Source organism: Budorcas taxicolor, chromosome 10, assembly GCF_023091745.1.
Source record: "Budorcas taxicolor isolate Tak-1 chromosome 10, Takin1.1, whole genome shotgun sequence".
Taxonomy (NCBI): domain Eukaryota; kingdom Metazoa; phylum Chordata; class Mammalia; order Artiodactyla; family Bovidae; genus Budorcas; species Budorcas taxicolor.
This window is the reverse complement of record NC_068919.1, coordinates 79,738,995-79,762,853: the sequence shown is the minus strand read 5'-3', so window position 1 is coordinate 79,762,853 and position 23,859 is coordinate 79,738,995. Positions and strand designations below refer to the sequence as shown.

General features: G+C 43.7%; 1 protein-coding gene across 1 annotated transcript; it reads left to right on the top strand.

The window, feature by feature from the left end:
* The first annotated feature begins 470 nt into the window (after positions 1-470).
* On the top strand, positions 471-22,914 carry SLC10A1 (solute carrier family 10 member 1). Its single transcript, XM_052646223.1, has 5 exons — positions 471-826; positions 12,678-12,888; positions 19,487-19,665; positions 20,734-20,930; positions 22,745-22,914. Exons 1-5 carry the CDS (start codon positions 471-473, stop codon positions 22,912-22,914), a joined length of 1,113 nt encoding a protein of 370 aa, XP_052502183.1.
* Positions 22,915-23,859: the final 945 nt, after the last annotated feature.

The window sequence follows — 23,859 nt, the reverse complement described above, 5'->3', positions numbered from 1 at the left end:
CTCTGGGACGGAGCAGAGAAAGAGGGGCTGGACCCAGATCGGTCCTCAGGACACAGTGCCTGTGGGCATGCTCAGGGGTGGGAGTGGGGGAGCGGTGGGGGGATGTGGAGAAGAAATATAAGGCCTCTTGTTCCAGAAGCAGCCAGGAGGTGAGAAGAGGTGTGAGTGGCATCCGGGAAGGCAGAAGAGGCTGAGGAATTCAGGAGGGGCAAGAACAGCCCTACAGAAAAGGCTCTGGTCACACTCTCTCTCTTTTGCGGCCAAAGCCAGAGAAAGAACAGCCAGTTGCATAATCCTTCTATTTGCTCAGATCTACATTTTGCCCTGAAGCTCCCTGCCCTGTGAAGTGATTGAGGAAGGCACCCAGCAAGGACTGGGCAGGGCAGGGAGTTGGCAGGGCAGGGAGTCAGTAGACCAACCAGGGGTGCACGGGGTCTTCAGCCTTTCTTCCACCGCTGCCCTCCAGGAGGATGGAGGCCTTCAATGAGTCTTCCCCGTTCAACTTCTCCCTCCCGCACAACTTCGGCAAGCGGCCCACCGACCGGGCGCTGAGCATCATTCTGGTGATCATGCTGTTAGCCATCATGCTCTCGCTGGGCTGCACCATGGAGTTCAGCAAGATCAAGGCGCACTTCTGGAGGCCCAAGGGGCTGGCCGTCGCCCTGGTGGCGCAGTTTGGCATCATGCCCCTCACTGCCTTTGGACTGGGCAAGTTCTTCCAGCTGAACAACGTCGAGGCCCTAGCCATCCTGATCTGCGGCTGCTCGCCGGGGGGGAACCTCTCCAACATCTTCACCTTGGCCATAAAGGGGGACATGAACCTGAGGTAGGACTGGGGGTGAGGAGGAAGCGACTTGCGGAGATTGCAGACAAGGCGAAGAGCCAGGAGGGGAGTGAATGGGGGCTGGGAGGCTGCTAGGGCAGGGGGTGTCAGCCATTTATGGTCAAAAGCTAACCACTGGGCTGGGGGCAGGGGCTGGGGTATATCTTGGCTTAGGCTCCAAGCCAACGGGGCTCAGCTGGTCCAGGGACATCCTGGAGAGATCCCGCCCCTACTCCTAGGGTTGTCGCAAATGGGGCGCAAGGACTGTCTTGAAGGAATACTGTACTAATTTAAAGCAAAGGGACCTCTGGTGAACTTTCACCCATCAGCCAGGGTGGGCAGAATTCTGCTTCAAGGCCAGAGATACGAAAGGGAGTGCAGATTAGTCCCAAAGATCTCCAAGGAGATCAAGGCGGCTCAGAACCTCCAGTTCCTGCAGAGCAGGAAGGAATTACCAAAGATCCCCCCAACTAACTGTCTGTGCAAGTGGGCTGTCCTCTCTGAACCTCCCCTCTCCACCCATCAGAGGCAAGAACCCTTCAACGCAAAGACACAGCCAGGTAGATCCTGGAGTCCCCCAGCACCAGGTCAGGGTCCCATGTCAGGACAAGCCTCACCTCAGCCAAACTGGGAGGAGGCAACAGCAGCATCCCCATACCCAAATCATTACAGCAGAAGTCAGTGAGGGCAGAATCCTGCAGGGGGTGGCTGAATATCTGTCCTTCCAAAGAGGTGGGACTCGTCTGGAATGCTTCCCAGGGCAAGGCCACGTCAGACCAGCTCCAGCTCCAGCAGCAGCTTCTGCTGGCTGAAGAAAACTCACCAGCACAAGAGCTCTGGTTCTTACTTAACTGCCCGTCTCAAGCCTGTCTCCTATGGTTCAGTCCTCAGTGGAGAGGCTGTTCCATGCCAGGCAGGGCAGTAAATCCAAGACAGCCCATCTGCTTGTGCCTGTCACTACCCTGCCCCTGACTGAACTGCACTAAGGAAACCAGCCAAGTAGGGAATCCTCTTCCTGGTGATGCCAAGTGATGCTGGAGCTGATTCTCAAATGAAAAAATGATAGTGATCATGGGGGGTTACCTGGACCTGCCGCCTGAGAAGCTCTGGACTCTCCACCCATATAATTCAACCCTCATTGAGGTGTTTGATGGAGAGAGAGCCTGGCTTGTACAGTCTCTCATGCGAACATGTCCAGTATTCAGCCACCTCACTATGAGGAAGTTCTTCTCCTTATCTGATCCAGGTCCTTCCTGCAGCAAAACAAGCCCCTGACCTGATCTAGACCAGGCCCAATGCAGCCTCTGTGTCCCGTACAGAGAAACCTGAACCATATCTTAATTCTGATGTAGAAGGGTTGCAAGCTTGCCTGGTGGCTCAGCTGGTAAAGAATCCACCTGCAATGCGGGAGACCTGGGTTCGATCCCTAGGTTGGGAAGATCTCCTGGAGGAGAGCATGGCAACCCACTCCAGTATTCTTGCCTGAAGAATCCCCATGGACAGAGGAGCCTGGCAGGGTACTCGGGGCCTTATGGCTCTGTATTAGCAGAGCTGCATGGGGAGGTGGGAGGCAGTGTAAAGCATAGTAGGGGAGTCTCTAAGTGTGAGTGACCAGATGTCCTAATCTCTTGAGCCAATGGGTGCCAATCAGGTCCCTTTGGCAATGCCTGCTTTTCAGAGGCTCTAGGCCTCCACCAGTGGCGCCTCCAGTGACTCATGCTCTCTTGCTCAGGCTCCTGGTCTGGGCACCTGGGTGAGAGCTGTCACTTCCACCTAGGCCCCTCAGGAGATAATACTTTGCAGGACAGCTACCTTCTGCCATAAAGCCCCTTCCCACAGACCAACCTCCCATACACATGAAACCAGGCCTTTGACCCCATTCACCCTCCACCATCACAAGCTGCCAGAAACTTCAAATTCCAGATTGAGTTCACCTGGGACAACTTGTTACAGGTATTATAGTAACAATAATGGTGCTGATAATAAAAGACAGCCTGACAATGGGCCAAAGACTCTACATGGGATCCTGATACGGCTTCCATGAGGAGGTGCTATAAGGAGCTCCATTCTAGAGACAAGGAAACTGAGCCTTAGAGAGGTTAATACATTTATCTGAGGTCTGGGGACTCCAAAGCCTGTGGTTTCACTCAAATATCTTCAATGCCTGGTGTGGCCAGAGGGTGACCGCCAGCCTCTGAGGCGTGGGCCTCCCTGCACAGGTCATATGCCATCCATCTCTGCCGTGGATGTTGTGGGATGAGGAACTCATGGCTGGCATAGCTTCCTGCTTTTCAGAAGACAGAATCTCCCTTCAAAGGTGAAATCTCCAAATTTTTAATTGTTGGCAATGATTTCAAATTTTTTAAAACACTGTGCAAGCCAAACTGTACATGTCAGAGGCCCAGATGCCACCCAGAGGCTACAGGTTTGAGGCCTGTGTACAATACCATGCTATTCCCATCTGGACTAGAAAGGAATGTTGAGACCAATTCCACTTTACATGTGAGGAAGCTGAAGTCCAGAGACTTGCTAGAGGATTCCTGAGAATCTGTGGGCAAGCTGTGTCTGGAGCCAGTCCCAGGGTCTCTCTTGCCAGTCATTCTGCTTCAGGGTTGGAGTGAGGCTGAGGGAGACCCTCGTGGGTGGAAGGGGGAGAAGGCATATTCCAGAAGGCTGGGCGCCCCCCCACCGGGTGGACCTTCAAGGCAAGCCAGGCACAGCAGCTCTTTCCTCCAGGATGCCGAGTCATGCTTCAAAAAAGACAGTGGACCCACAGGCAAGAGAAATTTCCCTCCCTGTGGGACAGAGGAGAGAGGGCCAGGGAGAACTGGGCCCCTTTGATGACCACCTATGCCACCCCTCAGTTTCACCTGCTCCCCCCCGACCCCTCATCCAGCCTACAGCAGAGCCAATGGCTGTGGAGAGAACCCAAGGATTCTCACAGCTCTCCCCACCACGAAAGACTAGGCAGGAGGAGACAGAAGCTACTCAGGTTCCCCGAAGTCTCCCACGTCACCAGAGGCTGACCGGTTCCCTCACAGCTCCCTCAGCTTCTGCTGCCAATGCCTTTAACAGGAGCTTAAAACCTGTCCCTCAAGCAGGGTATATACAGTTGCCCCAAAGCAGGCTGTGTGCAGTGCTCTGAGAATTTAAGCAAGAAGGTTTAAAAAAAAAAAAAAGAAATGTCCTCATTCCCCCTGGTCCCTGGACCCCTAAACAAGGTCCATAGCAGACTCTGGGTCCTGTAGAGAGAAACCTGGACCATATCTTAATTCTGTTGCAGAAGGGTTGCCAGCTTCCCTGGCAGCTTAGCTGGTAAAGAATCCGCCTGCAACCCAGATTCACAACGTTACCACACGACAGGTTCGTTTCAGAGCTACAACAGGACTGTCCTTCCAACACTGCCCTTCAGGGTAACAGGATCACAACCGTTACAGATACCAGAAATTTAGGCCAAGAGCCCAGCCCTGGCACGTGTGGAGGAGGTATCAGGAGGTCTGGGAGCACGGCTCCCACACACACACCCCAGTACACAAGGCACACCAAGTCCCAGAGCAAATTCCAAAGCTCCCGACATGCCAAGCCAAAGTAAGCATGACCCCTGTTCAAGGTCATCAAAACAAGCCCACAAGTTTCGTGTGTGGCCTTTCTCCCAGGCAGAGATCAATAGCTAGCGCTGTAGCCCACCGATTGCCTTTCCAATCTCATTCCCCTCTCCCTACACTCACGGGAGCACCTCCCAGGATTTGACTTTCAGCACTTCCACAAACCCTTTTATATTTTATACTATTACTATATATGTATATATCCATCAGCAAGACACACTCCTGCATTTGTATGCTTTTAAACTTTATATGAACTGTACCATACTACCCATATCATTTGACAGCTTGCTTTCTTTGAGATGATAGGTTTAAAAATAAAAGAGCGATTTTGTGCATTTGAACTGCAGTATAGTTTGTACCAGGCTTCCCTGGTAGCTCAGTCAGTTAAGAATCTGCCTGGAGTGCAGGAGACCCGGGTTCGATCCGCGGTCAGGAAGATCCCCTGGAGAAGGAAATGGCAACCCACTCCAGTACTCTTGCCTGGAAAATTCTATGGACAGAGGAGCCTGGCAGGCTACAGCCCGCGGGGTTGCAAGAGTCGGACATGGCTTAGCGTCTAAACCGCAACCACCATAGTTTGCTCGCATTGTCCTGTCGTCAGACATTCGTGCGGATTTCCTGTTTAAGCAAGTCTTCTGCCTGCTGCCCCTATGCTCACATGTGAGAGCACACACAAGCGCAGGACTGCTGGGTCTTGAGGTGCGCACCTCTTCATCTAACATCTATCCAGAGTAGTTTTTCTACTTCTCACTTCCCAGGGCAGTGTATGAAGATCCCTGTTTCTCCGTGTCGTCATCTGTATTCGGAATTGTCAGATTTTTCAATTTTGCTATCTGGTCAAAGTGAAATGTCATGGTGGTTTTAAATTTAATTCATCATAGGCTTCCCTGGTAGCTCAGCTGGTAAAGAATTCACCTACAATGCGGGAGACCCGGGTTCGATTCCTGAGTCAGGAAGATTCCCTGGAGAAGGGAAAGGCTACCCACTCCAGTATCTGGCCTGGAGAATTCCATGGAAGTCCATGGAGTCGCAGAATTGGACACAACTGAGCAACTTTCACTTTCACGGGAGGTCTAGCACCTATTCAAATCTCGTTGGCCATTCGGGTGTCCTTTCTGAAAATAATGCCCTTTGCCTATTTTTCTATGGGATGGGGTTGCTTCCTTCTTATTAATTGGTAGTCATTTGTTGTTTTTACATATTTCAACAGTCTACTTCCAGTTTGGGGCTTATCCTTACGTTTTGATAATGATATAAAACAGTGCGTATTATAATTTAACCAACTGTATTAATATTTTTCCTTGACATTTTATATTTGGGGGATTATCTAAGAAACACTTAACTGCCTTCAAGGTCATATATACATTCACCTGTTTGAGAAGTTTTAAAGCTTTGCATCTCACATGAAGATCTTTAATTTATTAATATGTATTCTGTGATCTAATTGTATCTTTTCCACATGAATAGAAAAAATTCCTAGGATCAGTGAATTTTTTTCCAGCAACTTGTAACACCACCTCTTGTTGATCAGATGCTCAAATAAGCATGGGTTTATGTCTGAGATCTCTCTTCTATTCTATGTGGCTATTCTTGCATCCGTATCACATTTTCTTAATTATAACTCCATGATAAATCTTGATAATTGAAAGGAGTTGCCCTACCTTGTTATTCTTGGAAATTATGTTAATTATTTTTGACCCTTTACTCATTCATTTGAATTCTGAGACTAACTCTCAAGTCGACAAGTTATTTCTGAAAGTTTGGTTAAGTTTGCATTAAATTTATAAATCAATACTGAATCTTCCCATCCACAAAACTGGTACAGGTTTCCTTTTATTCAATCATTTCATATTAGGAAGTTCTTCCATATAATTAAAAATTCATTTACTAATTGTTCATAGTATAATTTTTAATTGATTTTTTATTGCTAATGTATTCAGAATTTCATGGATTCTATCTACTAGTTATAATAGAAATTCACTTGAATTTCCTCTGTGGACAGTCCTATCATCGGCATATTTTAGTTTCTTCCTTTCCCATCTACATAGTTTTCCTATCTCTTGTTTTGCAACGCTAGCAAAGACATACAGACTGTAATTTATAGCAGGTGATGTGATGAGAACAGGTATCCTTCCTTTATTCCTCTAATTTTTCACCATTAGGTTTTCTATTTCCTGTAGGTTTTTTGACAGATAACCCTTTTCAGGTTAAGGGAATCCATTCTGTTGCTAGTGTGCTGATTTTTGCCATGCATGAACACTGGATTTTGTTGAATGACACTTTCCTACATCTATGATACCATTTTTTTCTTTAATCCAATAATGCAGTGATACATATCAGTAGATTGCCTAATATTAAACCATTTTTATATGCTGGGATAAACCCATTTTGTTCATTGTATTATTTTATAAAGGCATGGCTAGATTCACTAGGTAACACTTTATTTGTGACTTTTGCTTCTGTGTTCATAAATGAGAATGGTCCCTAATTTTTCTTTCTCGTATTGTTGACTTTTTTACCTTTGGTTTTAAAATCATACTAATCATATATAATTTGGGGCATGTTTCCCCTTTCTTTACTCTGTATAAGACTGAGACGATTTATACTTTGAATGTTTAGCAGAACTCTACTGTAAAATCATATACATTAATGTGAGGTTTGGATAATAGGTTTCAAAGTGTTTAATAAATGTCTTTAAGTGAGTCTAAATTGATTCAGGTTTTCAACTTCACTTTGTTTTTGTAGATTATATTTCCCAGGAAATTGTCCATTCAGTGTGAATACAAAAATGAAAATATAAGACTAGCCTTGCTTTCTTCTATGGTCCTCTAAAATCTCTACTGTATCAGAAATTATCTTTCTTTTTGCATTCATGCTAACATCAGTTTGTCCCCATTCTCCTCTTTCTTGGCTAGTCTTGCCGCAAGTATTTATATTATCGGACTTTGTAAAGAATTTGCTCTTGGTGTAATTGATCCTCAATTAAACTATATTGCTTATTCTCTCATCTTTAATATTTTCTTACTTTCATTAGGTTTAGTTTCTCCAACTCTTGAATAAAATGCTTAGCTCATTAATTATATAAATTGGTAATTATATTTTATATAATTATATTAATTAATAATCTTTCTTCTTTTCCTTTATAAACATTTCAAGCTATAAATTTTCCTCTAAGGATGAATATATTTGTCCTCTGGATTTTTAATTTTTTTAAGATACAATTCACACACCATAAAATTCACCTTTTTAAAGTGTACAAGTCAGTAGTTGATAGTATATTCACGATGTACAACTATCACCACTAATTCCAGGACATTTTAATCATCCCTCAAAGAAACTTAAACACATTAGCAGTCACTCCCCATTCTCTCTCTCCAGCCCCCAGCAACCACAGATCTATTTTCTGTCCCTATAGATTTCATGTAAATGGAATCATATAATACCTAGCCTTTTGTTTTTGATTCCTTCTCTTGCCATGTTTTCAAGATTCATCTATGTGATAGTTGATATACAGTGGTACTTCATTGCTTTTTATGGCTGAAGAATATTCAATTACATGAATATACCACAATTTGCTTATCCATCAATATTTTATTTTCCACTTTTCAGCTATAACTAATGTTGCTATGAACACTTGTATGTACTTGTGTGAACATATGCTTTCCTTATGGGTATATACCAAGAAGCAGTAGATAACTCTATGTTTAACTTTTTTAGAGCTGTCAAACTTTTCCAGAGCAGTTATACCATTTTAACATGCCCATCAAAAACATAAGAGGATTCCAGTTTCTCCACAGTCTCACCGAGACTTATCCGTCATTTTTATTGTTTAGCTCTACTAGGGGACGTAAAGTGGTATCTCATTACCACTTTATCATTTCATTATCAATTTTAATTTGTATTTCTTTTATAACTAATGGTGTTGAGCATCTTTTCATGTGCTTGTTGGCCAACTGTGTATCTTTGGAGAAATGCCTATTCAAGTCCTTTGCCCATTTTAAAATTGAGTTATTTGGAGTTTTTTAGCTGTTGAATTATGAGTTCTTTATATATTCTGGACACTGGACACTTACATGATTTGCAAATATTTTCTCCCATTATGTGGCAGACTTATTTTGAGTATCCTTTGAAGCAGTTTCTTAAGTTTTGAAGTCAAAGTTACCTGTTTTTCCTTTGGTTTCCTGTGATTTAGGTATCACATCTAAGAAATCATTGTCTAATCCAAAGTCAGTTCAGTTGCTCATTCATGTCAAACTCTTTGCGACCCCATGGATTGCAGCACATCAGCCTTTCCTGTCCATCACCAACTCCCAGAGCTTGCTCAAACTCATGTCCGAGTTGGTGATGCCATCCAACCATCTCATCCTCTGTCATCTCCCCATATTTTAAAATACTATATTCTTCTATTCCTTTTTTCCATTATGATTTCATTTTCAACCCATAGAGAGTATTGATTACTGAGTAAACATTTGTTTCACCTCCTTTTTTTCATAGGCTTAAAGTCTCAATTCTGGCCCCTCCCTTGGGTATTAAAACCTAAACACCAGATTACCAAGACTAACACCCTACCACCTACTCCACATGCTGCAGCTTCAGCACAAGTCTACCTACTAATTGCTCAACATTCTTTGTTTCTAGTGCCTGGAAACCTCCCTCAGTTTCTTACAAGCTGGAGTATGTGCTTAAGTGTTCTAGGTGTTCATGAGTATGTTGTGGGGAGGTTCCCATTATTCAGTCCACAGTATCTTTTGAGGGTCTCTCCTCAGCTTCTGACTCCTTGTGATACATCCACCAATTATGTTCTTGATGGCTATACTCCAGACCCTTTGGACTAGGATGTAGTTGATGGTCATTTGAGTCATATTTGATATCTATAAAAGCAATGAATAAGTGTCGATAGTGAATAGGGCTATGGAGAGGAGGAACACACACTTCATGCAGCTTTCCTGGGGTCCTATCAACCCCACATCCCCAACCTTCTCACTAGAATGGAAGCCAAAACATATATTGTAGAGTAAATGTCTACAAATCCAAGAATGTTCCCTAGCAGCTTCCTCTCTCCGTTGGTCTTCCTGAAGGGCCTCTTCTTACAGTGTTCTGAGATTAACAAGGATGAGATTCCAAATGCAGAGAGCAATAGGACAGTTAGGATACAAATGAGAATTGGGAAGATACATTATTATTCAAGATCTGAAACTCACACTCAATTTATCTTAAATAATGTTAAAGATAAGCCAAAACATAAAGGACATGAGATTATCAATGCTGGGTGTGTGTACGGGTGCATGCTGCTTCAGACCAGAATGTAGCCTGCCAGGCTCCATGGGAATGTCCAGGCAAGAATACTGGAGTGGGCCACCACGCCCTCCAGGGCATCTTCCCAACCTAGGGATCAAACCCACATCCCTTACATCTCCTTTACTGGCAGGCAGGTTCTTTACCACTAGCACCACCTAAGAAGTCCTCAAGTGTTGGGGACTAGAATATTATTCAAGATATAAAACAGGTCTGATGACCAGATTATCTTGTCACTTAACAGTGGGTAACTATTGCTGCCTTCTCTAATACTCCACTATTGTGCTCCTTCAATTAACTTTTTTCCTTTTTTTTACACAGTCCTCTTAATCATATGGGCTTCCCTTGTGGCTCAGCTGGTAAAGATTCCACCTGCAATGCAGGAGACCTGGGTTCAATCCCTGGGTTGGGAAGATCCCCTGGAGAAGGGGAAGGCTACCCACTCCAGTATTCTGGCCTGGAGAATTCCATGGACTATGGGTTGCAAAGAGTCAGATAAGAATGAGTGACTTTCACACTTCATCATAACCTCTGTTTACTGCTTTTTCTTTGCATGTTTTTTGGTTTTTGCCTGAAATCCCTCCCATGCCGCCCACTCTCGAAGACCAAGTGCTCTGTAATTCTGTACGCATTCAAAGTCCCTGAGAGAAAATGCTCTTGACGTGCTTGATCTTTGTTATTTTAGTCACAGAACCACTATGTCCAGCCATGCCCTAGGCTCTAAAGGCAGGCACTTAGCCACTGTAGGTCAGGTGTTATTCTACAATCCAATGGGCTACAGTCAGTGATGGGATCGCACAGCTTTTTTCAAAATGGGCTGTGCATATGTACAAGTATAGAGAGCAAAGAGTTCTATTATGGAGGAGATCAAAATGGCTCCTTTCACAGTGAAGTGTACAGGGACGTGGGTTCAAATCCTGCCTCAGCCTTCCCACCTTTGTGATCCTAGGCAAGTCACAACGCTTCAAGTCCCCAGCTTCCTCCTCATCAGTAAAAAGGAGATGGTATGCTTACCTCCTCCAACTACTGGGAAGAGGAAACAAAGCAACGTATGTAAGATTCTTCAGGCCATGCCTGGCACATAGCAGGCACACCACAAATAGTACAGACATGCCCTGGGGATACTGCAAGTCCATTTTCCGACCACTACCATAAAGCAGGATATCACAATATTGTAAGTCATGCGGATTTTTCGGTTTCCTGGTGCATATACATGTTATGTTTAAACTATACTGTAACTTATTAAAGGTGCAATAGCATTGTGTCTAAAAAAATACACATACCTTAATTTTAAAATACTTTATTGCTAAAAAATGCTAACCATCATCTGAGCCTTCAGCAAGTTGTAATGTTTCTGCCAGTAGAGGGTGTTGCCTCAATGTTGACAGCTACTGACTGATCAGGATGGTGGCTCCTGAAGGTGAGGGTGGCTGTGGCAATTTCTTAAAATAAGACAGTGAAGTTTGCCCCATTGATTGACTCTTCCCTTCTCTTTCTTCACGAATGATTTCGCTGTTTGATGGCATTTTATGCACAGTAGGACTTCTATCAAAATTGAAGTCAATCATTTCAAACCCTGCCACTGCTTTATCAACTAAGTTTACATAAAATTCTAAATGTTCTGTTGTCATTCCAACAATCTTCACTGCATCTTCACAAGTTGTAGATTCCACCCCAAGAAACCACTTTCTTTGCTCATCTGTAAGAAGCAACTCCTTATCCATTCAAGTTTTACCATGAGTTGCAGCAATTCAGTCACATTTTCAGGCTCCACTTCTAGTTCTCTTGCTATTTTCACCAGTCACATCTGTAATTGTTTCCTCCACTAGTCTTGAATTGCTCAAAGTCATCCACGAGGGTTACAATTAGCTTCTTTTAAACTCCTGTAACATTGATATTTTGACCTCTTTCAGGAATCATGAATAGCCATCTAGAATAGTGAATCCTTTCCTGAAGATTTTCTGTTAACTTTGCACAGATCCGTCAGAGGAGTTACTATCTATGGGAGCTGTAGATTCATCTTCTTTTGTTTCACCTGCACTGAAAATCTGTTTAGCATGGCCATCGTCATTGATGATCTTAGGAAGACCTTCTGGATAACTTGCAGCTTCTACATGAGAACTTGCTGCTTCACCCTGCACTTGCATATATATGCATATGTCAAGAAACATGCATGTTTCTTCTGCACTTTCCTCACCTCTCTCAGCCTTCCTAGAACTGAAGAGAGTTCAGGCCTTGATCTGGATCAAGCTTTGGCTTAAGGGACTTTTGTGGCTGGTTTGATTGTCTCTTTAGATCACTACAACTTTCTCCATAAGGCTGTTTTGCTTTCTTCTCATTTGTGAGTTCACTAGGGTAGCACTTATAATTTTCTTCAAGAACTTTTCCCTTGCACTTACAACGTGGCTGTTTGGTGCAAGAGGCCTGGCCTTCAGCCTGCCTGGGATTTCCACAGAATTTCCTAAGAGTAAACATTTCTACCTTTTAACTTAACAACATAAGAGACATCTGACTCTACCTTTCACGTGAACACTTAAGAGACCAGTGTAGGGTTCATAATTGGCCTAATTTCAGTATTGTGTCTCAAGGAACAAAGAGGCTCGAGGAGAGAGAAAAGGGGGAGCAGTCAAAACACACACAATATTTACATCCTTGAAGTTCGACATCTTACACGAGCGTGACTCGCAGTGCCCCTAAACAATTACAATAGTAATATCAAAAATCACTGTAACAAATACAATGAAAAAGTGTGAAATACTGCGAGACTTACTAAAACATGACGAGACACTAAATGAGCAAATGCTGTTGGAAAAACAGCACCAACAGACTTGCTTGATGCAGGATTGCCATGAACGCTCATTTTGTAAAAACACAACTGTGAACTGCAATGAAATGAGGTATGCCTGAATTAATGAGCGCGCTCTCTCTCTGCATTTTTCCTGTCTCCCTCTCAGCATCGTGATGACCACCTGCTCCACCTTCTTTGCCCTGGGCATGATGCCCCTCCTCCTGTACCTTTACTCCAGGGGCATCTACGACGGGTCCCTGAAGGACAAGGTGCCCTACGGCGGCATCGTGATATCACTGTTCCTGATTCTCATCCCTTGCACCATAGGCATCATCCTCAAATCCAAACGGCCACAATACGTACCCTACGTCACCAAGGTAAGAACCTGGGGGTCTGGGCAGGGAGTGAGAACCCCACCATCATAGCAGTGAATGGCTTGAACCGAGTCATTTGGGCTTTTTCTGTGTCAGTTTTCTTTCCTTGCTTAAAAAAAAAAGTCTGCTATTGCTACAACCTACTTCATCAGATGGTAATGCACATCAGAGTATTTCTGAAGCGTTAGCAGGAAAAAAAGGAAAACACTACACACAACATACAATCATTTTGATAATTAAGCTTTTATCATGTACCTACTAGATGTTAAGTTTTATGCTACTCTCTAAGGATTCACTGTCCTCAAAGAGTTTACTCGCAGAAAATCAGTACACGCGATAAACAAGACCCAGCAGTGTATAGTCAGGCATTGGCAGAATGCAAGAAGGTAAGGTCAGTAAGGGCCAGGTAGTCAAGAAAGGTTTCTCTGCAGGATGGAAGGAGGGGTGGTCCTGAGCCAAACCATGAAGAAAGGGTCAGATTTGGGTAAGCCTAAGGAAATGCCTGAATAGAGGAGTTCAGAGGGAGACCAAAGGCAGACATGGCTGACTAGATGAGAAGGTGGAGGGGAAGAGACCAGAGAGCTGGTAGGCACACTCCTAGCACTTTGGGAATGGGATGGGAGGAAAGTGGAGAGTTGGTCCCAAAGGGTGTGGGGGAATGCTATGAGGGCATCATGCCACTGTCTTGCCTTTGGAAAAAACAGACCCTTAAGAGTTCCCTCTGCCAACTCTTATGACCTTGGAGCTCAGTCCCCATCAGTCTCTCCTCTGGTTCACTGCTCATCCCTGGGATACAAGTGCCAACTTTGTCCTCAGTATAAACTCTGCTTCCTGAAGGCCTGTTTTTGTTCCTGGCCCTGGGTCTACGCCTTTGAGCCGGTCTACAAGGTACACTACTTGGAAGCGCAAGGCCTGGCAGCAGCTTTAGGCCTGGAACAGAGGCTTGGTCGGGTTTCCAGGGTCTTTCAATTTTCACAGTACCATCGTCAAAGGTAGATTTTTGCCCTTGCCCTGGTGCAGTCCTAACACCACGGCCAGTTCCCCTCCCGACCTGTTGGAAGATGTGAAGTCTCCTGCCAAATGGCTGATCACTACACTCTGCTCTGGACGGCATCTTCTGCTTTCACCATTGCTTCTCAGTAATCTCCTTTTATTCATCATATCCTCTATCCCCACAGCCTCCTCCTCACTCTCATTTCTAGAATGACACCATATTAATTCTTCCCAATCAACGTCGGTTCTGGTTTACATCTCTCCTTTTTTTAGTAAGTCGTCACTGGACTGTACTTCCTGTTTCAGCCAACACCTGTCTTTCCTCCCCTTCCTAGCCATGTCCCAGGAGACACCCATTGCCCCCACCTACCTTCCACGCCCACCCAGCCCCCAGGGCTGTTCTCCAGTGACCACCCTCATCGATCAGTGTCTACTCCTCGGTCTCCCATCCACTCACATTTTGATGACCATCTGCTCCACTTCCTTCACCAAATCCAACAGACTTGACTCAACTCTTCTTTTAGCAGTTTTTGATATGGCTGATCACTGCCTCCACCTCAGAAATCCTTCTCCTCAGCTTCAGTGACAGGGCACCTGCTTTCCTACCACCTCTCTGGCATTTCTTTTCAAACTTCCTTTTGAGTTCCTCTGGCAAAGGTTACTTCTCTGCATTCAGCCCAAGGTTTCTGCTTTTCTTACCTAAGCCCGGGACCTTCCCACCATGAGATCTGGCCCAACTCAACAGCCATCTACAAGCTGACGACCACCAGAACAGTATCTTCAGCTCTCACATCTCTCCTGACTCCAGCAACCATGTATTAACTACCAAATCTTTCTACTGAATATGTCTCAGGCATTTAAAACTCAGTATGTTTTAAATTTAAACCATTTCCTCAAACTTGCTCTTCCCTCCTCCCTGTGTGATCATCTCACTGAAGCATTTAATGTGCCCAACTGCCTGAGCCAGAAACCAGAAAGCCACTCTCCACGTCCTCCCTCCCTCCCCACCCACAATGATCACCGATTGCCAGTTCTGCCGTTTCTTGCTTGAGCCCATGTCTCTCCATCCCTGCATCCACTGTCTTCACTCAGGCCACTCTCCTCGCTCACTGAGCTACTCAGTCTTCTAACCTGGTTCCCTTACCTAATTTTAACCTGAGTCTGGAAAGAACAAACTATCATGTCACTCGACTCTTAAAGCCCCTCATTGGTTCCTTATTCTACCCCAGGAGTCATGAGGCTCCTCAGTCCTTTCTTGATTTGGTCTCAACCAACCTCTCCAGGGTCAGCTCTTTTCTTTGCACATGCCCTTCCCTCTGCCTGGAATACTCCTCTCTCCAAAATCCCACCTCCTTCACCACCACCTTTCACTGGACACGTCCTTCAAGTCTCAGCACAATTAGCACCTCCTCTAGGAAGCTGTTCTTAACCCACAAGCTTGGACAGAATGTGTGTCCTATTTGCTCCCTTATCACCCAACATCCTCCTAGCACTGATCGTACTGTATTAAAAATACCACTCACTTTTATTCCCCACCCACCTGCAAGAAGCAAGATCCCAAGGCTGTGTGTTAACACTGAATTCTCAACACTCACATCTAATGCCTGAGAATAAACAAAGGAATAAAGGACAAATCCTGTCTCTCCTACACATTAGTAGAAAAACAGAAAACCAGAGACATGAACCTATCATCTCACTTACTAAAGAGCTTGTGGAATGTAGGAACAAAAGAAAATATATATCACAGAAGATAAAAATGTGAAATGACCCCTAGTATCACTTAAAGCAACTCTGCCCTCCTCCACTTTATAGGTGAAACCAGAGACTAGAACCCCAAAAGCAACTGATATAAGAACATGTCTCCTGATCTAAGTATTCTTCTGAGAATAACAAATACTGTAAGATATCACTTATACGTGGAATCTAAAATGACATGAATGAACTTAACTGTGAAACAGAAACAGACTCACAGACATAGAGAACAGACTTGTTGTCAAGAGGGAGAGGGGCAGTAGAGAAGGGATGGAATGGCGGTTTGGGGTTAGTAAACTGATATATACATAATGGACGGACAAGGGCCTACTGCATAGCACAGTGAACTATATTCAATATCCTGTGATGAAATGTAAAAGAATGTGAAATATATCTGAGTCACTTCGCTGTACAACAGAAATTAACACAACATTGTATATCAAGTACACTTCAATTTTTTTACGAAAGTGTTCTGAGGATGGAAAAAAGAATCTCAGATCTTAAAGCTAGAGAGGGCTTCAAGATGAAGTAGTCTCCTGCCTTATTCCCATTTTATATACAGAATAACTGAGGCCCAGGGAATGTCTCTCATTCCTGTTTTGTTATACATCCATGACTCAATTCTACAGCAAATGACCCCAGAGAACATTAAAAGGGCTGAGATATGCCTAGACTGGAAAGACAGGAGCCAGTAACAAAGAATCACATAAAAATCACATCAACTGCTCAACCAGTTGCATTCCCTAGTGAGAGGTCACATTCAGACACACCAAGATACAATTTTCAGGATGTCCTATTTGGGCTTCCCTGGTAGCTCAGATGGTAAAGCATCTGCCTGCAATGTGGGAGACCTGGGTCTGGAAGATCCCCCTGGAGAAGGAATTGGCAACCCACTCCAGTATTCTTGCCTGGAAGATTCCATGAACAGAGGAGACTGGCAGGCTACAGGGGATCACAAAGAGTCAGACACAACTAAGCAACTAACATTTTCACCATTTGGAAAGGTGATTCAAGTAATACTGTAACTCACCCATGCAGGAGTTCATTCAAGCCTATGTGGTTACAAAGTTGGTGAGCCTGAGCATGACACCAGCCAGGTGTCACTCTTAACATAAGCCTCACTATTCTCACTATAATAAGGATCCCACCCTGACACTGGCTCAACCACGCTACCTACGCTTTCCCCACACCTGCTGCTACTGATCAATGACCTGACTCTCCTTTGTCTCAGTTTATGCCACCTTGTGACTTCTGCAGCCTGCAGGCCTCCGTGTCCAAATTTTCACACTTGTCTCTGCTCTTGCCTCCCCCTCTCTGTAACTCTACAAACTCCCTAAATGAGAGGACTGACTTCCTCACTGGGTCACTCACCTACCAGGTCACCTACATGCGAAGAGTTAGGCCAGGTTATCTCCTGGATCACTGGCAAGCTGAGCTGGCTGCCCATCAATGGACGCACACTCATCACAGCTTCAGTCGGCAGTGACAGGGCAATGCAGGAGACAGACAACATGGTGACCTATGAAACGACGATGACTGCGGCCTCTCTTCTCAGCAAGAGGTCATGGGCAGGAGATCTGAGAGTGACAAGAAGCCGGGGTGTTAAGCTCCACTCCCTTCCCTACAAGCTACAACGCAGTCAGTTGTTCTAAGATGCTAGGTGCTGTGCTGTCAACCTCATTCAAAAAGCTGAATGACTCACCAGTTTACACACCTGAGGAGGGCTAAGCCAGTTTTCACACCTGGGTCACATCCATGTCTATGCTCACCGCCACTCTAAAGGCCCCAAGAATGGGAGAATGAGAATGAGGGCTTAATACTCACGCAGAGAAAGAGGGCTTCCGGATTCACAGACAATCCTTGTAGCCCAATACCTCCTACATTCTTCATTACACTCTTCAGAACAAAATCTGGACATCAGGTAGAGGACAAACCCAAGAGGCAAAAATCCAAAAGGAGAAATTAACTCAAAACCCAAGGGTGAACTAAGCAGTTAATCAGTTAATTTTTGTTGTTCAGTCACTCAGTTGTGTTCAACTTCTTGCAACCCCATGGACTGCAGCACTCCAGGCTTCCCTGTCAGTTACATCAGTTAATAGTCTCTTGATAAAACTTAAACCACGCTGTTACCAGTGAGATTCCTTCCTATCCTGGGACAGAACCACCAACAGTACAGGTGTTGTTTTATATGATTATCAGTTGCAACATGGTTTAGAAACACAGGCTGAACTGTGCTGTTGCAATTAGAGCAATATAAATAAATGTTAAACTGTCACTAGGACAACACTGTGAATGTAATTAATGCCACTAAACTATACTCAGAAATGGTTAAAATGGCAACTTTTGTGTTCTACATATTTTACCACATTTTTTTAAAAAATCGCATTAAAGTGAAAGCAAAGTCACTCAGTCGTGTCCAACTCTTTGCGACCCCATGGACTGTAGCCTACCAGGCACCTCCGTCCATGGGATATTCCAGGCAAGAGTACTGGGGTGGGGTGCCATTTCCTTCTCCAGCGGATCTTCCCGACCCAGGGATCGAACCTGGGTCCTCCCCCATTGTAGGCAGACGCTTTTACCGTCTGAGCCTTAGGAAATACCAAACACAGGTGTGAAATGAGCTGGGAAATGGAACCATAACCATTACAGAACACAGTAAGTTCAAGCAAAGTTTGCTGCACACACTTTTACTGAGAAGACGAGGCTTCCCTGATGGCTTGGTGGTAAAGAATCCGCCTGTCAGCGCAGGAGATGAGGGTTCAATTCCTGGGTCAGGAAGATCGCCTGGAGAAGGAAATGGCAACCCACTCCAGTATTCTTGCCTGGGAAATCCCATGGACAGAGGAGGCTGGTGGTTACAGTCCATGGGGTTGCAAAGAGTCGGACACAAGTTATTGACTAAACACCTCAACTCAGAAGATGAGAGCTTCAGTTTATGAAAGTATTTCATCAGTTTACATGTCACTCTCTAAAATGCAGACATATAACACACTTTGAAACCCTGAATCCTCGTTAGTAGAGAAAATTCTTAACATTCTAATTTCATGATAAATTGCCTACTGAAAATTCTAAGTGGTGTGTTAAGATCCAACTATAAAGTCATAATTTTAAAATAAAAACATACCATTGTTCCTGATGACAGCTGCTTTCACAGCTCTTACCTGGGGAAGGGTGGACCTGCACTGTTTCTAAAGATCCCAGTATTACCTGAGCTATTTGAAACTCCTTTTAGGAACTTTCCTATCATCCCAATTTGCAAGTCACTCAAGAAAAGCACTCATCCCTATACATCATTTAGATCTAAAACCACATTATCTGACTTCATTACCTGCTTTAACCAGCGTTGCTTCAAATGACTTTCGGCAACTTCCAGAAATCAGATTCATCCTAAAATAGATGAAGTCCCTACCCATAAAAGAGGCATTTAAGACAAGTATGACAGGTTCTAAGAACAGCTTCTACTCAGTTCCAAAATATCCAGAGCATCCAAAGTATTGTTGGGATGTGTAAAGAGAACTTTCATTTACAATATCCACTTTGCCAGAGGGCTGAATAGTCTCACCCTTCAGAGTCACAGCACTTCACTGAAAACCCGCTACTCAGAGATGTCTATCAGAAACTGTCTGGCTGAGCTTTCAGTAACATGGTAATCAGATCTATGACCTCCAGGAAGCTGCCCAGCTACAGATAAGAAATCCAAGATGATGATAAAGGTCTTGCGTATTCCCTTCCACTTCAAATACGTTTATTAAAATGTTTTCCACCTTCCATATCCACCAGTGTTTCCCTAGCCCTCTGTGCTCCTCCATATCCCCACAGCCTTCTAACTGCCTTTTCTTCTCGTCCTTCTTTGCAGGGAGGGATCATCCTCCTGCTTTTGTGCAGTGTGGCTGTTGTAGTGCTCTCCGCCCTCAACGTGGGCAAGAGCATCTTGTTTGTCATGACACCACACTTGCTGGCCACCTCCTCCCTGATGCCTTTCATCGGCTTCCTGCTAGGCTACCTTCTCTCTGCTCTTTTTTGCCTCAATGGACGGTAGGTATTATTATTTTAGGTTCCACTGTCCCACACCTCTCAGGATAAAGATAAGATCCACAACCTGGGGAAGATAATTTTTAAGCAATATATTCAAATGCAAAAATGGAACAAGGAAATTTGGACTGAGGAACAGTGGGGAGGAAAGGTACTGGATGAATAACACAAAGAAACAAAATCCAAAGGTATCTAATCATGCAAAGAGGAACAGTTCATGGCGAAGTGCTCCCTAGCAGAGCCTAGATGCCACCACCTGCCCAACTCCCTGGTAGTAAAGGGCAGCGGAGTAGCTCCATGTCTTCATGACAAGCCTGGATGAGGAAACGGATCCCTTCCCCTTTGCCTCCTTTTCTGTCTAGGTTTTAGTTGTAACACACCACCTTGGGGCGGCAACTTTATAATAAATGTGCAGAGACAGTGCTCACAATTTTTCAGCAAAGAACTATTTTAATCACTAACTGCAATTCAGTAAATAAAATGTATTAAATATAACAGTACAAAATAAATAAATAAATATAACAGTACATTCTTTAGCCCATAAGTGTAAAGCAAGAGAATGTGTTCTAAAGGCAGATCATGGAACCAAACTTTCAGTTGTGTTTTGAAGACATCCAAGCCAGAGATCGGACCACAGGACAAGGTTCCCAGACATTTAGACAAGTTTTTACTTTACGCTGAAATCCTGATTGTCCTATATGTAACCAACATGTGCCAATGAATGATACTGGCTCATATTTTTTCTCCCCGGAAGCAGACATTTTCTCCAAAATTCATTTTGGTAATTCCACAAGTGACAAACTGTAGATTTCTAAGCTAATCAAAAATTCCCTCATTAAAAACTCCCCAACATGGACCTACTAGTCACCATCTTCCACAAGGCTGGATTAGTGACCTAAGAGATGCATCGATTTGACTTTTCTCAAAACCCTGTGCACATGGCTCAGTTCCATCTTTCTGTGTTGGACTGTCAGTCTGTCTTATAAAGTATTTGGGAGAAAGATGAGCAAGTGAAGTTGCACCCTTACGTCCCTTCTCTGAAGGCATTTGGTTGTTTTTTAATCAACACAGATGCAAACGCACTGTCAGCATGGAGACTGGATGCCAAAATATTCAACTCTGCTCCACCATCCTCAATGTGACCTTCCCCCCTGAAGTCATCGGACCACTTTTCTTCTTTCCTCTCCTCTATATGATTTTCCAGGTTGGAGAAGGGCTTCTCCTTGTTGCCATCTTTAGGTGCTATGAGAAATGCAAGCATTCCAGCGGTAAGTACTGAATCATTCCCCTTTGAGCTCTACTCTCACCTGGGACATGATTTCGCCAGCAACTGTCTCTGGCAAGGACCTTTCAGGAGGGGCTGTAACCCATAAAGTCATTAGGAACCACACAGCACCAATGTGCAGGAAGGAATTCCAAAGAATCAAACTACCGATAATAAGTGCATCTCATTTTCACTGGGAGAGTAAGCTGTGGACTTTGCCTCATGGTGGGATTTGGGCTGCTTTAACTGGGGAAGACCATGCAGGACTTAGGATGAATCAGACAGAACTGTCTTAAGCATTACATGGTTATGGCATCAGTAAGATTCTGTGTTAAGTGTAGGTTCTCAAGCCATGAAACCAGGTCAGAGCCCCAGCACCACTGGCATTGCTTTATGAGGGAAAACATGAAAGCAATGCAGTCTAATAAACCAAAATCAAAAAATGAGGATTCCAACTCTGGTTACACAGTAACAAAAAGTCGACTATTAATCTAGATTTAATCATTACTACTGGATTCACATTAATCTAGATTTAATCTAATTACTACTGGATTCACAAATTCCTAGCCTACAGCATCTTTTTTAAGATGCTCAAGAGTATTCATTCTCTTCAAGATACAAACTTCAAGAAAGCGCACTGACTCCTTTCCTCAAAGTAAACATCAAATATTCGTTTTTCTTCAGTATCTTTTTTCAAACCCAGAAAACTCAATCTCATTTGGCAACATATTTCAGTATTTTATAACTCTAAACATTAGTAGTATATTCATCTTAACCACTCATTCTTAACCGACTCAACTTCCCATGAACTTGAGGATGTCTTGAAGACCTCCTCAAGACCCAGAGACTTATTCACACCCTAGAAGATACAACTTACTCTGGTAGAATTTATCTTACAGTAACAAATGAAGACTTACAGTTACTTAAAAGATGTAATCTTGGTTATCAAGCAGTCAAAAAGGAACCAATAACTGATCATTACTTATGAACCATTTTTATACTCAGCTCTGCTTGAAAACTACAGAGCTGTGGGTAAGTATGCAGTCTGATACTTCTCCAAGAGCAACTCAAGCTATTTGTTACCATTCAAGATTTCCACCCTCTTAACAAAAAAAAATTCCAGATCCCCAGGCTTGCGGTTTTAGTACCAGAAAGGGCTGAAATGCCAAGAGGCCATTTTCTACAGCCTCTGGCTCTAGACATCAACGTATGTAGGAAGATCCTTGTGAGAAAACTAAGTGAAAATTACTCATCTCACATACTGTCTGGGCCCAAGTGGTGTTCAAGTTTAAGGATCTGTCAGTTTTTGTGCTTTGGACTCTTATACCCTTCTAGAAAGATGGGAAAACGGAAGAGTGAACCCTAAGCATATCTCCTTGCTACCACCATGTACGCAGAAGTAAACCCAACACCACAGCAGGCGTATGGAAACCCTCTGGGAAGACTTCCCACTTACAGCGCTGTGCTCCCTGCCCCTACTGGCTCCCCGAATGCAAGTCAAGCACTGCTTACATGAACTCAACTCCCCAACTGTACCGCTGTACTAAGATGATAGAGATGGAGTGAAGCAGAGTCAGTGTTCTCTAGACCTTAGCGCTCTTTATTAGACCTTTTGTTTCTAGTATTATCATTAGAGTTGTTGAGGGGAAACCTAATTTTTCCTCAGTTTGACTAAGTCATGGGGAGAGAGGTGGTCAAGAGACAAGAGAAAAAAATAGAGCATACCCTAAGGGTAAGTTGATATTATCCCCCAGACAGAAGAAGTTTTTTAATCACTCTTTTGTTCGTCCTAACCCATGACCCTTTTCAACTTTACAGATAACACAAAAATGACCTACAAAGTTGATGCAACTGAAGAAACCCTCCCAACAGCTCTGGGAAATGGCACTTACAAAGGGGAGGAGTGTAATGTTGGGTTTACTTCAGCCTTCCCCAAAGAGCTGGATTCTGGTCAGAAGGCAACTGAGCAACTCAACGTGGCAAACTGAAGAGAGCAGAAAGAGGAACCACCTGTGGTGTTCTTAGGCTTTCTCCAGCATTTCCAGCATAAACTATCAGAATCATTAAGGCTTGCATGAAGAACAAAGTGGGAGTCTACCCCACAAGGCTAACCTGTCCTCAGCTCAGGACTTGATACCTGTTTTAAAAAATGAAAGACTTATTCAAGGATAGCCCTACAAAGGCAGGCACCAAAACTGCCTTTGCATCCCCAGAACAGTGCCTAATAGGCATAAAAAAGCAATTTCTGAGTTGGTCAATAAATGGGCTTTCACCCTAAAATCGAATATCGAAATTCCATTCCCAGTTTTGTGACCCAAAAGGGAAATAAGATGCTCAGAGTAGTGTAGGATTAGTAGAGACTTCAGAAGTCATTTCTAACCTTAAGATTTAGAAAAATCTAGATCTCATTCTTTCCCTTTCGACATCACTGGCAACAAAGCTACTGAGAACATGACACCAACTGGCTACGACAAACTCACAACCATACTGAAATGAAAGGACATTCTGGAGAACACAATTCTGGAAGAGAGCTTTAAAACAAAAAAGCAAGGAGAAGTATAAATACCAAGAGAATAATTTCTCTAATCTAATAATCTACCCCATCAGTTCATTAGGTATCAGTAGTTTTCACGTCATGTTCAAATTTAAAATTGACAGTAAAGTATTGCCAAAATTAGTGATTGCTAACTTCTGAGTAACTGAAATTCTTAAATTTCCAATTTTTCCCAATGAAATTTACACATTTTCCATACTGCTCATAGGCAAACACATACACACACATAGACACATTAAGTCAAAGATTAACAAACAAATAAAAACACTTGAAAACACCTGACTATACCTAAGTTCCTTGTGAATTTCATATCCCTTAATTAAGTACAAATGGAAACCTAGGCAAGTAAATATGTTGGCATTCATTTGGCAATGTCCTC

Coding starts and splice junctions, on each gene's coding strand:
- SLC10A1 (XM_052646223.1), top strand. CDS start 471: ATGGAGGCCTTCAATGAGTCTTCCCCGTTCAACTTCTCCCTCCCGCAC. Junction 12,889..19,486: donor ACGTACCCTACGTCACCAAG/GTAAGAACCTGG, acceptor CCTTCTTTGCAG/GGAGGGATCATCCTCCTGCT. Junction 19,666..20,733: donor CTTTTTTGCCTCAATGGACG/GTAGGTATTATT, acceptor TAATCAACACAG/ATGCAAACGCACTGTCAGCA.